General features: G+C 45.1%; 1 protein-coding gene across 1 annotated transcript in view; it reads left to right on the top strand.

Annotated features, from left to right (window-relative positions):
• Positions 1–15,309, top strand: part of LOC123521502 (inositol 1,4,5-trisphosphate receptor type 2-like) — a 183,033-nt gene extending 167,724 nt beyond the window's left edge. The window contains exons 19-20 of the mRNA XM_045288408.1: positions 14,220–14,381; positions 15,150–15,309. Coding sequence (XP_045144343.1) covers positions 14,220–14,381; positions 15,150–15,236 — 249 coding nt within the window. The 3' untranslated portion in view covers positions 15,237–15,309. The remainder of the gene's footprint in view (positions 1–14,219; positions 14,382–15,149) is intronic.
• The last annotated feature ends 274 nt before the right edge of the window (positions 15,310–15,583 follow it).

Raw genomic sequence — 15,583 nt, 5'->3', positions numbered from 1 at the left:
CAGTAGCGCTGGACAGGTGATTCTACCTGGACACCATCTTGACACCCTTCCTGAAAGTATTATTCTTCTTTCTCCTCCTAATGAACTATATCCATGGAGCTGGATATCATGATAATATTTGAGAAACTGCAAGGGAGTCCTGTCCAAATATCAGATAGGACTTGCAAGAGCGTTCTTTCCTTTTATTGTTAAAAAGATTGTTAATTCCTGAATTTATAATTATGAAATTTTGTAAAGCTGTGGATGAACTGAAATGTGCACTGAGCTAAATTACTTTTGCTTATGATTACAGTCAAATTGTTTATGTAATTTGACTCTCAGTTAAGGTTCCTCTCAGAAAATGAGCTGGACCATGTCCAGGACATACCTGGATAGGCTTTGGGGTAAAATTCAGGCTGCACTTCTTACACAAGTCTAGTCAAGAAACTCCAAGATCTGCACTTATTCTAGGCCACCATGAGCTGGGTGCCACCATTGGCTTTTCAACATTTTCTAAATAGTATTTGGAAGTTAAGTGACCCTTTTTCATGTATCCTGTTCGCTTGTCTTTTGGACAGGGCGGTTTTGATGTATATGAGCTCTCATAGGAGCTGTGAAAGTACTGACTAGTTGAAAGAACAGCAGGATTGTGAAGTCATTAACCCAATAAATGGAACGTTCTGGTGATAGAGTGTGCTAACATCAAGAGACTTTAGATGTACCAGGAGTCTGCCATTGTCATCCTGGCTCTGCCCTTGTTTTCTGATGTGTGTGTTTGGGTGCCAGTGGTTGAAATTAAGCTAGCCTTAAGGCTCCTTCCATAAGGCATTCTCCAATGGTAGGCAGGCAAATGTTAAGCAATGAGTTCTGGAGGGGTGGAGGAGTGGCCCTCCTTGTAATATTTTCATATTTCTCTAGTTTAAATACTACTACCTTGGATAATGTCAAGTTACCAGCATAACATTTCTCAGTGGAGAATTGGGAAGAGGGCCCTCACAGATGATGTGACCCAGTTTTCTTCTCTGGGAGAAAGGCTGTGGAGTTCTGGCCCAATAATTCATTTTAGGGGCTAAATTATCTAGTCTGGTTGTTAACATTAATCGTGTTAACCAAATATTTTTAGCTCTGTGGATACAATCATATCCCGACTATATATCCCTGTGCCCCACTCCTACCACCCTCGTCAAACCACCATTCATGCCAACTTGGATCTCTGAAGTGGTCTCCAAGCAGCAGGATCTCTACGATGGTTAATCTCCATACAGCAGTCAGCCTGTTCCATATTACTTTTGCTTTTTGTATCCGGTACCATCCCTCTGCATAAAATCCACTGTTGTATGTAAGACTCTCTAAAACTGGTCCATGTCCCCGACCCTCGAGCCTGCCGCCTTTCTTCCTTCTTTCTCCTTTTTGTTCAGGGTTTTTTCTTGTATGGTTTCTACAAAGACAGCAATTTGGCTCCTTGATTACTCACAGCTGATTCACAAACAGGCTTTATCATTGCTACGTGATCAGGGCTTTCTCGTGCATTCCAGAAATCTTTCACTGATTGGGCTCTAATCTCATCCCCGTCCATGTCTGCTGTAGCTTCCAGGAATCAGCTGGTGATGCCTCAAAGTTGCTTTGAGTGGCGGACTCTGCTCCCGCTTCTCTGAGTGTTCCCCAGCTGGGTTTCTGCTCAAGGTTGGATCCAATACTCCACCCTCCTTAGCCTCCCCAAAGCTTCACATCACTGGTGCTACCATAGCCCAGAGCCCTAGCCCTCCATGTTTCTAGTAGTGACATCAAAATTCTGCTCCAGTTGCTAACAAGATCACTGGCCCTCCAGCATCTCAAAGTGGCTTTGGGGCCTGGACCCTCTTAGACCTCACCAGTCCTGGAATACTTTGTCTCATTGCTGTGGTTCAGCCTCTGGATGCTTGGTCAGTTGGGAAGAGACCAAGACCCCACCAATAACAGACATGGAGGCCCACTGACCCCAGTTAACTGTATCAGGGTGAGAGATCTTAGGACCAAAAGGGAAAGGACCGGCCAGTTCACTCCTGTGTGTCGCCACTGCTCTCTCGTTCATGGACAGACGGCCATTTCCTAGGAACAGAGGAAAGGCAGAGGTCTCAGCAGGGGACACAAGATATGTTCTCTGGGTCTGTGATCTCTGCTCACACGTCAAGCTCTTGTCCCACAATAAGACTGGACATGTGCTGTCACAGGCACACAAGCTGAGGGTCCATGTCACTCCTTGCATTGTACTGACTTATGTCTTTCTCTGAGGGATAAAAAGAGGTACAGTCTCAGAAACCCACAGGGACAGTTCTTCCCTGGGCTGGTAGGGTCGCTTTGAGTTGGAATCAACTTGATGGCAGTGAGGTTTTTCATTTTTACTCTTTAAAAAGAGCCCTGGGGACACAGTAATTAAGTGATCAGCTGCTAACCACTAAGTTGGCGGTTCAAACCTGCCAGCTGCTCTATAGGAGACATGTCCGTCTGCTGCCATAAAGGTTACAGCCTTGAAAGCCTAATGTGGCAGTTATCTTTTGTCCTATAGGGTGACTGTGAGACAGAATTGACTGCAGTGATCTGTTTTGTTAGTCTCTGTTACTTCAGAACCCAGCATTCTTCCACCATAGGGTTCCCCCACCTAAATATTTAATGAACTATTGTTATCCTCTTTGGGGTGTCCACACTCACTCTGGCTTCTAAGGACAGGAAGCCAGCCTCGGTACTTTAAACTTCCACCTCCTCAGAAGCATAGAGCCTGCTGCATATGAATCAAGGGGTTGGTTGGATCAACCCACCTTTTGGTATGTAACTTGGACTCTAGACCTGTGGTTCTGCTGAAATCAGTAGCCCTGCTAAGTAATCTTCATCTCAACAATCGCCTCCCTCACCAGCACTGGTGCTGGACCTCTCTTTCTCTGTGCCTTTGGGAGCAGTGATAGATTTAATAGGCCACGTCCCTGGAAAGCCAGCTATTTTGTCCTGTGGGGTCCAGCAGACATATTCTCACGAAACCTTGGACTTGTGCTGTGGAGAAAGAGACCCAGGTGGAGATCGGTAACTTTACCAGTGAACTCCCACTCATTTCCACCTCATATTATCCGTTTAGAGCTATATCTTTAGGGTCAATTCTCCAGAGGTCGCCAGGCACTTCTGAGTTGGACTCAAACCCCCAGATTTCAGTTAGTAGCCAAGCGCCACCCTGGGGCTCTCGAGCCATGATTGTTATTATTTGGTGCCAGCAAGTCGATTCCAGCTGACTCATGGTGGCCCCATGTGACAGAGTAGAACTGCCCCATATGGGTTTTCTTTGTTGTGATCTTTTACAGAGCAAATCATTAGGTTTTTCTTCCATGGAGCAGCTTGGTTGGTAGGTTTGAACTGCCAACCTTTAGGCTAGCAGTCAAGTACTTACTGGTAATCACTGTGCCAACAGGGCTCCTTATAACAGTGATACTCAGAGGCTATTACTCACTGAGCCTAAGTTAGGTGCCATGCACTGCTCTAGGTTGTCCAACTTCGATGCATATTGACTAGTAGCATAAGTAAACTTGATATTTGTATAGTGCTTTATATGTTTAAAATGCTCTTACACCTAATATGAACTTGACATTGCTCAATTATGTGGATCTGTGTGTGTGTGTGTGTGTGTGTGTGTATAAAATATGACAGTGACACTGCTTGACAAAATAATTAGATAATTTGATAATGCACCAGACTTGCAAGAACATGCCCATTGCAGTGGGAAAATATAGTTGTGGTTAATAAACAAAGGCTAGAAAATGGATCTTCGAGTCCTGTAGCATATTATTTTCTTAAAGCAGAAAAAAATTTACTCTTCATCCCCAGAAATAGTATTTTAACTTTTTCAAAGAACTCATCCAGATCTTTTCTCTCTCATCTCTGGTCCTTGACTTGGGCAATGCAAGAGTAGGTTTTGTTGTCCAACCTTCTTGCCCCTGAGCCCTGTGGGAACAAGGCTTTGTATGGCCTGTGGCAATGAGTACTTGTTGTGCCAAGGTAGAGCACGCCACACCAGGCTGGAGCCGGACACCAGTGCTGTGCGTGTCTCTTTAAATGTTTTGAGAGAATTGCCTAACCCATCCACAAGACCACCACTGTTGTTGCTCACCATTCCTTATTAACTTGGGTAGAGAGGGAGGTGGGGTACATGAGACACTCCTCACACCCGTAACCAAAATGACTACCTTGATTTCAGAATCCTTGCTCCAAGCTGTGTTCCTCGAACTGACGTTCCAGGAAGGTGGGGCGGTGTCCTCCCCTCGGGCATCCTCCAGTAAGCGGGTGTAGGTACTGGTGTTGCTCTGCTGACTTCATCCCAGCAAAAGTGCAAAGAGCGGAATGAAGGGGTCAGGCTGTGACTCTGGGGACAGTGGGATTCTGTTCATGCACTTCAGCCTAGGAGGGCTTTCGATGAATATTTGAATGGAAAATGCACTATAAATAGGAGGATAGTGGCTAAGAAAATCCTTAGGAAACAGTCTTATTTTTGAGGGGGGAAAAACAGGACACATCTTCTAAAGCATAGCAATAAAGTCTGGAAATGTAGATAACGTGTACAGTCACTGGTTTATTGCTATCCTGCAACACTATATGATGCATGCAGTGTATTGCTCTCTTTAGCTGTAATTCAGAGCACGCTGCAAAATTGCAGGGGAAGTCCAGCATTGGCTCTTTTATATCAGCTCCCGTGCCCATGAATCTGTGATGCGTTGCATAGATAGTGTGTCTCTGATTTTCCGGGAAGAAGCAAGCACCTTTGATACACCCGAGAAGAAGTGATCAATCTTCAAGGGAGTTCAAGTTTTAAAAAAGAAAATAAGCATCTTTTCAACATCGCCTCTCTTTTCTTTAGCAAGTGTGAATGCTAGTCAATGGCATCTCCATCACACACAGAGAAGCAACCCTGTGCACTGAGAGGAGCCCAAGATTCACAGTCACATGGGGAGACATTCAATACTGGCTCAGCCACTTCCTCCACCTATGTGACCATGGCCAAGTTACTGAGCCTCTTTCTGCCTCAGTGTTATCCTCTACACAAGGAATGATTATGAATATTGATCATCTCATGTCTAAAGAGCCTGATACTGGACAGGCAGCCAACACATGGGATCTACGACTATGGTGTAAGAAATATGGTGCTCACTACATTTTTAGATGACCTACAGGACTGTTTAAATGTATACCTAACAGAGTTCAAACAACCCGTGGTTGACTTGAGATCAATTTCATTTCTTCTCAATCTCATTCTGATGGAAGGTGAGATAGTTTATTGTGCCAGCCTGGCCGGTAAACACAAGTAGGATTAACTGAAGGGCAGAGAGATAATGGCTCAGTGAGCCTCGCCTTTCTTGTCTCTTGCTCTTTGATCATCGGACCAGTGTGTGGCTGCCTAGCTTGTTCTGTGCCTCAATTTATAGGCTACACTACCTGTGGGATGCCTAGCCTGCGGACTGTGTCACTGTAAGTTGAGGTCCCTTTAAGACATCTCTGGAGCTGGGGACTGGCAGTTGGGACTGGTGGTTAGTTGACAGTTGGTGATCTGCCTTGTGATTGGCTGCTGTGCTGAGATAGCCTCGCTCTCTCTATAAATAGAGGGAGATCTGGCAGCAGACTAGACTTGAAGGACTGCTAGTCTCTCACAACTCTCTCTCACGGGAGTTCGTTGCACTGAGCCATTTGTAGTGCTTTAAAATTTAACTGTTTCTTTCTTGAATTATATATTCATCTGTATATGATTTAACAGTTCATTTCTTGTTATATATCTAATTATCTTTATAAATAAATATATTTAATTATCAGAAATTTGGTTTTATCTCTCTAGAGAACCCTGTCTAACACAGAAGGCAATGATTGTAATCTTATATTCCAGCACGTGTTGTGGAAGAACTAGTCCACAGTGGAAGACTTCCAAGAAACCTAAACCTTCTAGCTTTCAGGCTAGCCAGTCACAGTGTGCTGGAATATGTGGCTTCACAGTTGCTTCTAGGCTAAATGCTCGGCTTCTATTTGTTCACATGGTTAACTTGGGCTCTCATTTAGTAAATTGCGTTTGAAAGCTTTCCTTGCTTTCGCAGCTCACAGGGTAATAACCGAGAATTGGTAACCCCCCCCCCATGGAAACATTCTAATGTACAAACGAGGAAATGAGAATTCTGAGAGTCAGGGTTTTGCTTTTCCCTTGCATAGCAAAGCTTGCCCAAAACTAAATCCAGAACCCAGGTCTCCTGACTCTAAGATCAGTGCTCATTACACTAACGCATGTTTCTTCTCTCCCAGGAACGGGTACCACAATTCAAAATCAAGTTAGTAACACAGTAGAGCTGGACTTTGACTGACATTGTTAACTTACCCATTTTATTGACTAACTACCAGATTAAACGAATCAAAATTGATTTGACTGTGGAAAAGACTGATTAAAGGATGTTTACATTTCTGCCTTCTAGTCAAGGTGCACTGGTGGCACAGTGGGCTATGCCTTGTGCTGCTAACTGTGAGGCCAGAAGTTCGAACTCGCCAGGCACTCCACAGGAAAAGATGAGGCTTCCTGCTGCCATAAAGAGTTAGTCTCAGAAACCCACAGGGGCAGCACTTCTCCGTCCTATAGGGTTGCTGTGATTTGGCTTTTTGGTTCGGTCTTCTTCTCATCAGACATCCACAGTGTTATTGTAATTTGGGGACAGCGAGAGAGACGTGAGGTTCATGTGCTTTGTGTGCCCTAAGGGGAGACCCTTCGAGACATGACTTGTTCATCTGAGAAGCCCTGAGGCTCTCAGAACTTCCATTTACCAAGCAGCTCGGATGGATCCTACATCATTACCTTAGAGGGTAACAGTGAATCTACAATTCCCATGACTTTAAACTACCCTGTGGTCAAATATTTTCATTCCTGGTAAAATAAGGAAATGATTTAATATTGACTAACCCAAGCCAACATGGGAAGCTAAAATGATATACACGATCACAAGATGTACACAGCATGTATGAGTACACTGAGAAGTGACAGCTCCCATTCAACTGCCCTGCTCAGTGGCAAGGATGGTTCAGATCAGCATGGTGGAGAAAGTGTATCTGGTGAATCAATGCCGGCTCTGTTTCTGCCCTGGGGCTGTGCCGTAGGTGGGGTCTGAGGGCTGACCTGTCGTTTTGTTTTTTAGCTGCTCGGTGGGTGGGTGTGCTTGGAGAAGAAAAAAGGAACTTTCTGGTTGTTTGATTGCAGTGGTTTTCAATTAAAAACAAAAGAGTACAACATATGTTCCAAAAATGTTGCTGTATTTGAGTCAACTTTGGTGAATAATACAATTTCTGCACTAACTTTGAAGAAAACAATGTTTAGTGAGGAAACGCTTTAAAGATTTTGATTCAACAAAAGAGGACAAAAACAATTTAAGTTCAGATTTCTTTTGTTTTCCATTATAGGGAAAGCTATTAGCCATTCAACTCAGAACTCTTAATGATTTAGAAATAGGACTTTAGTACCTTATGCACTGCTGGAAAACATTATAACTAGTATTTAATTTCAGATAGTAGGCCATGGAGATATGATGGGAAGGGATACCAAAGGTATAAATACACCCATTTCCATCAAACTACTCCAGATTTGTACTTTCTGTGAGCAGTCAGCCTCTTCTTTTGCTAGTACAGTGGTTCTCAACCTGTGGGTTGCGACCCCTTTGGGAGGTCCAATGACCCTTTCACAGGGGTCACCCGATTCATAGCAGTCACACAATTACAGTTATGAAGTAGCAACAAAAATAATGTTATGGTTTGGTGGTGGGGGGGGTCAGCACCACATGAGGAACTGTATCAAAGGGTCGCAGCATTGGGAAGGTTGAGAACCACTGCTCTAGTAGTACAGCTGGTGGGTCTGAACCATGACGTAGAAGAGAAAAATCTGAGAAGCAAGCAGACAGCAACAAAAGTAACAGAGGAAAAAGAAACCAAAGAAAGAAACATTAGAAGAAACAAAAAGAAGTTTAGGAGAGAGAACAGTTCTTAAGGACTAAGAGAATAAACAGCAAGAGTACCTCGTGATTTTCCTATCCTAACCCTTAACCAGAATTTATCATTGTTTTCGTCATGGGTCATTGGAAGTCTCCTTCGCCATCCCTCGAGTACGAAGGTGGTTCTTGTTTGGGTTCATAGTAAACACAAGTTAGAAGCATTCCATGAATGGATAAACAATGGGGTAAATGAGGAAAAGATAAAGGAAGGGATAGGCCCAGGCCCCAAGTAACTGGGGTGATGATCCACAGAGTGCTCCATTTATCTCCTCCAAAGTGCGAGACCATGCGATCGGCTCACCTGACTCAGTGGGCGCTAATAGCATTCTCTGGTGGTCGTGTCATAAATACTCACCCCTAGTCTCGTTCAGTATTTGGACAATGATTGGCCTGTTTCTTTGGGAAACTTTCTGAACTGTCATCTCTTGTACCTTCTCATCTCAGAGACCCAACTCCTTCCGTTCCAACGGCACCATTGGGAATTACTGTTATAAACCACCATCCCCTTATGGGGTGCTGCCTTCTTGGCTCTCCCCAGATTCCTGTTAGCTTCTCTGTTAGCCATGGAGAGAAGGGGCCAGTCTCCCCTATGCTCCCACCCCAACCACCCATGTTCAGGATACTAGAGCCCCAGGAGGGCCCTGGTCCTTTGCTTCAGACGCTCACACCCATGGTCGTGCCCTGGAATTCCCATTTCCCAGAGTCAATCCACCTTGAGAATTTTAACTTTAAATATTTTGCTTTCTGCCCACAGAGCTCCAATCTGCCAACAGCCCTCCATTCAGACAGCTCTGGGTTGGGAATCCCAGCTAAATCACATGCAGCCTCCGCTTCTTTATTTGTGGTTTCCAGACCGGGGTCGAGTTGCCGTTCAGGAGGCTGCTGAAGGAAAGCAGCAACTTACCCCGACTCGCAGCATGCCGTTGATTGTATTCAGTCAGGCAGTCTGGGTATTGGGGCGCCCACAGGTGTGGGCACTCAGGGAGTTTGTGGTGCAGGATGAGTACCAGTTGGGGTCATTTAGTAGAACTGGCTTCAGAGGATTTGGGGGTACCTTATCACAGAAACATTTCCTGTCTGCATTATTTAAACTCCTCTCCCCTATTCTTGTCATCATGTAGCTCCTACTTCAATTTTCTGGATACAATTTGAAATGATTGGTTTGTGGTGTATTTGTTTATTACTTTCTTTCCCACTGGACTGTCAACTCCATGAGGGCAAAGGTAGGGTCTTTTTGTTCAAGACTGACTATGTATATCAAAAAATTAAGTGTCAGGAATACCCATTGAGTATTTTAGTGGGTAAATAAACTTTGCTTTTCACTTATTTATAATTATTTATTTGTTATTTATTTATAATTTTCACTTATTTATAATTATTTATTTTCCATGGAGTTTCAATGGCTGATTTTTCAGGACTAGATAAGCTTTTCTCTTGAACTGCTCTGGCTGGCCTTGAACCTCCCACCTTTTGGCCATCAGCCGAGTTTTTTGCATCACTCAAGGACTCCATGGCCAGGGGCCCCTCAAAGAGGAGACTGTGCACTGTGGGTCCCAGAATCTCCTGGGGCTGCTTGTTACCATGACCCTTTATCAGATCCGAACTTCTCAGGAGGTGTGTCTGTGTGTGATTTTTATGTGCACCTAAGTTTAAGAATTTCCATCTAGAAAGACAAAAATGTATAAGCACAGTTGGGGCCAAAAATGCAAAAGGAGAAGATCTGAACTAGGTGCTGTGAGGAATGGACAGAGGAAGCCCAGTGGGGGCTCATTGGTGGGACAGCAATGGTGGCCCAGTACAGGGGGAGGTCATGCTTTGTAAGGACATCTGCAAAGATTTCTACTCACCAGCAGGTAAGGTAGACAGACAGATGAGAAAGACAGACAAAAGTGTGGGAAAGCTAGGAAGGTCAGCCAAACTGTGCCTGTGGTTGATGAGTATCAGAGTGTACGGTATGAGATTCTGGTGGGCAAAAGACTGTGGATGACAGCAGAAGCCCAAGATACATTTTCAGGATCCACACAGGGAATAAGCCTCTGGTGAATTCCCTCTAACCATAATGGAAAGATGGGAATAACCTGGGTATCAGAAAGAAGTATTGGAGAGACAACTATAATAAATTAAAATGATAAATCTGACTTGAATGATTAAAATCTTATCACTTGATCTTCCTCTGAGACAGTCTGCACTTGATCTGGTTTTTAATGATTTTTGTGTTGTTTGGAGGTTTTGTTTGTTTTTCGTTCAGATCGGGGTTTGTCTCTGCTGTATTTCGTCATTGTGGGTAGCCTCCCTGACTCTCTGTTATGTGTTTTTCTATGTCTTTCGGGATATAAAACCCAGGATAGGTCAATCGATAGAGACAATCAGAATAGGGGCTCCTGGGGGTACAGTGGGGGAGATGAGGGGGGCTGGTAAGGGGGAGCTGATATCAAGGAGTTTAATAAGGAAGAAAATGTTTTGAAACTGATTGTGGTAATGATTGAACAACACTACTTGATATGAGCGAACTATGGAATGCTAGGCTGTCTGGATTAGCTCCTAATAAAATACCTGGGAAAAAATAAAATAAACTGTGCCTCGGGTGATGGACATTCATGTGTGGGTTGATAAGGGAATGGAAAACAGACCTGAAGGAAGCGCTTTAAAAACATTAAAAGATCGGAGGTTCTAATTCATCCAGAGGTGCCTCTGAAGAAAGGCCTGGCTCTCTGAGGTGTCGACACTCAGGCATTGAAACCCCTGAAGAGTGTAGCTCTATTCTGACACACATGGGTCACCATGAGTTGAATCTACTTGACACCAAGTGATGTTGGTCCTACACCACAAACTCCTTGAGAGCAGACACGTGTCTTATCAGACTGTGTGCCTGAGTACCTGACAATAGATATAGAGGGGCTGATCGAATGAATGACTGCAGCCGTCCCTTTGTAAGTTACTGCTCTCCTTTGAAATACTGACTGGCTACAGCTCCATGTGCAGATCTAACTGATTCACTGATTTTTCATCCTTAATCCTATATTAACCCTTTGACTGCTATTCAAGTATGGGAGTGGCCTAATTTCCTAGTAGTGCTTTAGTACAAGGATCCCTAGTGGCCTAGTGGGTTACAGGTTGGGCTGCTATCCAACAAGATCAGCAGTTCAAAACCACCAGCAGCTCCAAGAAAGAAAGATGAAGCTTTCTACTCCCATAAAGAGTTATAATCTTGGAAAACCACTGGAGTTGTTCTAGCCCGTCCTATAGGATCACCGTGATAAAATGTCAGTGGGCGTTTTATTGGTCTTGACTTTGTTTTTGTTTTGTTTGGGGGGGGGTGTCTATAACATAAATATGAAAATCAGTGGCTTTAAAGAACAGAAATGTATTTTTTTCTTACTTTTATTGGGAGCTCTTATATCTATCACAATCCATACATTCATCCAGTGTATCAAGCACATTTGCACATATGACACCATCATCATTTTCAAAGCATTCTCTTCCCACTTGTGCCCCTGATATCAGCTCCCCAATTCTTCCCCGTACCTCCCCCGCCCACCCGCCCTCCTTTACAAACCCTTGATAAGTTATAGATTATTATTTTCATATCTGATATCCTCTGTCACCCCTCACCCATTTTTCCATTATTCATCCCCCAGGGAGGGGGTTATATGTTGATCCTTGTAATTGATTACCCCTTTCTCCCCCAACCCTCCCCTAATCCTCCTGGTAGCTCTACTCTCATTGTTGGCCCTGAAGGGTTTATCTATCCTGGATTCTGTGTGTTGCAGGCTCTTATCTGTAGCAGTGTGCATGCGCTGGTCTAATCTGATCTCTAAGGTAGAATTGAGGTCATGATAGTGGGGGAAGGAAGCATTAAAGAACTAGAGGAGTATTGTGTGTTTCATTGGTGCTATACTGCATCCTGACTGGCTCATCTCTTCCTTGTGACCCTTCTGCGAGGGGATGTCCAGTTGTCTACAGATGGACATTGGGTCTCCACTCCATGCCCCACCCCCATTCCCATTGGGTATGATTTTGTTCTGGGTCTTAGATGCCTGATACCTGATCCCATCGACACCTCATGATCACACCTCATGATCACTTCTTCCATGTGAGCTTTGTTGCTTCTCAGCTAGATGGCCACTTGTTGATCTTCAAGCCTTTAAGACCCCAGATGCTATATCCTTTGATAGCCGGGCACCATCAGCTTTCTTCACCACATTTGCTTATGTACCCATTTTGTTTTCAACCATCATGTCGGGAAGGTGAACATCACAGAATGCCATGTTCTTGTGTTGAGGGAGTACTTGAATTGAGGCCCAATGTCCATCTGCAACCTTAATTCTTAATATATAGATATGAATACATAGTTCTATTGCCCTCTCTTTATATATAAATATATTTGTATATGTACATGGCTGCATTTAGACCTCTGGTTCTTTCCACTGCTTCCTTTCACGTTCCTCTTGTCCCACCATCATGTTTGACCTTCATTCAGGTTTAGTAATTCCTCACTGCTACATTGCCCTTGATTGAGCCCCACTAGGCATCCCACACCCTTCTTTCTTTCCATTTATTTTAGTTCACTTGTGGTTCCCTTGTCCCTGGGTTGGTTTTCCCCCCACCTTGCTTTCTCCCACCTCCCCTTCTCCCATATCCCCCAGGAACCATTGGTCTTGTTCTTTTCATCTCCGAATTATTTATCCCACCTCTTATCTAGATAGACATGCAGATACATTAATAAGTGCAAAAACCAGGCAAAGCCAAATAAAACAATAAAGGAAGTCAAAACCAACAAAACAATAACAACAACAGCAGGAAGCAAGAACAAAATAACAATAACAAAAAGAAAGCCACTGACAAAAATGGAAAAGCCTATAAGTAGTTCAAGGTCTGTTTGTTGGCCTTTACGAGTGTTTTCCAGTCAAGTCTGATGGGGTGCCACACTCTGTCTCCCAAGTCTATTTTTAGTATTTCCCAGGGATTTCATCACTTTTCTCCCCTTGCTGCTCTGTTGCATGCCCTTATTGTTTGACCCCAGTTGGTGGGGTCAGATTGTGCACTATTCCCGCACTGTGTCTCCAGTGTTGTCCCCGCAGTGCTATGGTTTAGTAAGGGACGTCGTGTCTCATGGTGAGGCCGGCCCTGTGGCTCTCTGCGTTGTCCGCTCTGAGCAGAAATGTATTTTCTCAAACTTCTGTACACCAAAAGTACAATCAGGTCATCAGCCACATCCCAGCTTTGTCATTTGCTAGCTTCTGGCCTTGATAATTAAACTGGGTGTAGGGGTGGGGCGAGAGGGAACTCTGTTTCTTCATCCATACAATGGAGATGATAGGATTTAGCTTACAGAGTTTTGTTGAGGATTGAGAAAACAAATAGAAGTAAAACTCAGTGCTTCTCTGATGTTAGGCGATCCAGCCGAGCTTTCCAGCAGCTGGGAATCTGGGCTAACCAAGTGTTTCTATGGTGATGGAGGGGAAACACTCAGACATACACACATGCATGCATTCACAAACATGTGCACAGACACAGACACACACCCCTACACCACCCACTCCTAGAAAAAACAGAAGTGGTACCAGCTCCTGCCCTCGGGGGAAGTCTCACTCTGAATCCTCACCCCCGCTGTAATACAGTGTTTCCAAAGGGAGAAGACCGAGTAAACTGGGGCCATGCCCTCCCACTTCCCTCTTTCCTGAGCAGAGCTCAGCGACCAAGCTGCTAGGGAGCCTGTATTTGGGGAAGTGGGAGTTGAACCAGTGTGGGTGGCTAGAACTGAAACATTTCTTTTACCACCCTTCTCTTCTACCACCCCTCTCTCTCTTCTGTGCCAGGGGTGGAGGAGAAACAGCTCATGCCAGTGCTGTAGCCACCCACTCTTGGATGTGCTCTCGCCACCTCCAGACCTACATCACCATTCAGCAAGACTCGCTGGATGCCCACAGGGCTCGTGGCACAGCTCCGTGTGCTTCATCCAGGACCTCCCTGCGAGCCCCTAAGGAGTTGGAGCCAAGAGTTGAGATCTTTTCCTAGCCCATAAAGACCAGTCTCTACCCCAGCATTCCGCCCCAATGCTCTTCCCATGCCAGGCCAGAGAGAGTCTACCTTTTGAGTTCAGTGTAAGAGGCTGTGATTCAAATGATCATGCTTGGTTTAAAAAGCTGTAACCATTCTGTATGGGAGCTCAGGCCGCCTTCCACACTGACTCCCTTGTTCCTGAATATTTGCTCGTAGGAGAAGAATCTGGACTGGTTTCCTCGGATGCGAGCCATGTCTCTCGTTAGCAATGAAGGTGACAGTGAGCAAAATGAGATTCGGAACCTGCAAGAGAAGTTGGAATCGACCATGAACCTGGTCAAACAGCTGTCGGGGCAGCTGGCGGAGCTGAAGGAGCAGGTCAGCCACTGGGGAGCCGAGCTGGGTGGGGCGGGATTTTCACCACCTGGGTAAGTGGAGGCCCAGGGACTCGGGTAAGAAAGAGTTATCCCCTGAGGGTCGTCTTCCAGGTCACACACCATGGATGAAACAAAGCAACTCTACCCCACAGCGTGCTGCTGTGCCCACGTGTCAGCAGGCAGGGGATTCTGCGGCTCCTTCATCCCACCTGTGTGACGCATCTCTCCTTCCCCAGAAGGGGGAGAGGAAGGACCAAGTGCCGAAATACAAGGGCCCTTTTGTGCCTTTTGATAGCCAATCATATCATCTGGCATCGTAGCATTTGCAAAACTCACTAGAAAGGTCAATCACCATTCATAACCATCACTTCAGAGCTATAACCATCACCTCGATAATACAGCGGCATTGGTGCTGTTAAAAATATTGTCCACACTGTGGTCACCATCAAAATGACTGGGATGACCGGGATGATTCTGGGACAAGCAAGCTGTGCTTGAAAAGGCTCAGGGTCCCCTGTTTCCTAACCACAAAGAGGACTACCCTTTCTCTCTGTTTATGGAAATTTACTTTAAAAATGTTTTCCCTTTTAAAACACACACAACAAATGACTGCATTCAATATGATACCAGACGGACTTCAGGAGGTTGAGCAACATGAACCCCAAATGGAGGGGGCTCCCCAGCACTGGATAAGAGAGAACAGATCGTCTCAACATACTCTCTCTCTCTCTCTCTTCCCCCCCTCCCCTCCCCCCGCCCCTGCCCCCAGATGACAGAACAAAGGAAGAATAAGCAGAGACTGGGCTTTCTGGGATCCAACACAGCCCATGTGAATCATCACATGCCACCACACTGATACCATGGGGTGAAGCCGTGACTAGCCTTTCATCAGTGCCTTGCCTGATTCCTGAATAAAGAACTGAGATGGAGGGGAGTGAACAGTGCCTATTGTTGACAAGTTAAAAACAACCAAGTGCCAAGATGTTAAGTGGTTTAGCTCGGAGAACAATTTCTAGCTGTGCTTTCATGGTTGAGAAGACCAAGCCTCCAGTGCAGCGAGCGAGAAAGCACACAAGGCGTCTTCTTACTGCAATGTGCAGGAACTTGCTCCAGTGGAGGGGGGGGGGGCAGGGGGGAGCGGGGCTGGGGAAGGAGATGCCGGGCAGGTATAAACTAACTTTTGCTAAACTGATGAGAGTCGGT

Source organism: Echinops telfairi, unplaced genomic scaffold (assembly GCF_000313985.2).
Source record: "Echinops telfairi isolate 266 unplaced genomic scaffold, ASM31398v2 ScPeMD7_21;HRSCAF=78, whole genome shotgun sequence".
Taxonomy (NCBI): Eukaryota; Metazoa; Chordata; class Mammalia; order Afrosoricida; family Tenrecidae; genus Echinops; species Echinops telfairi.
Note: the sequence above shows the minus strand (reverse complement) of the source record. Positions and strands in the feature narration are given on the sequence as shown.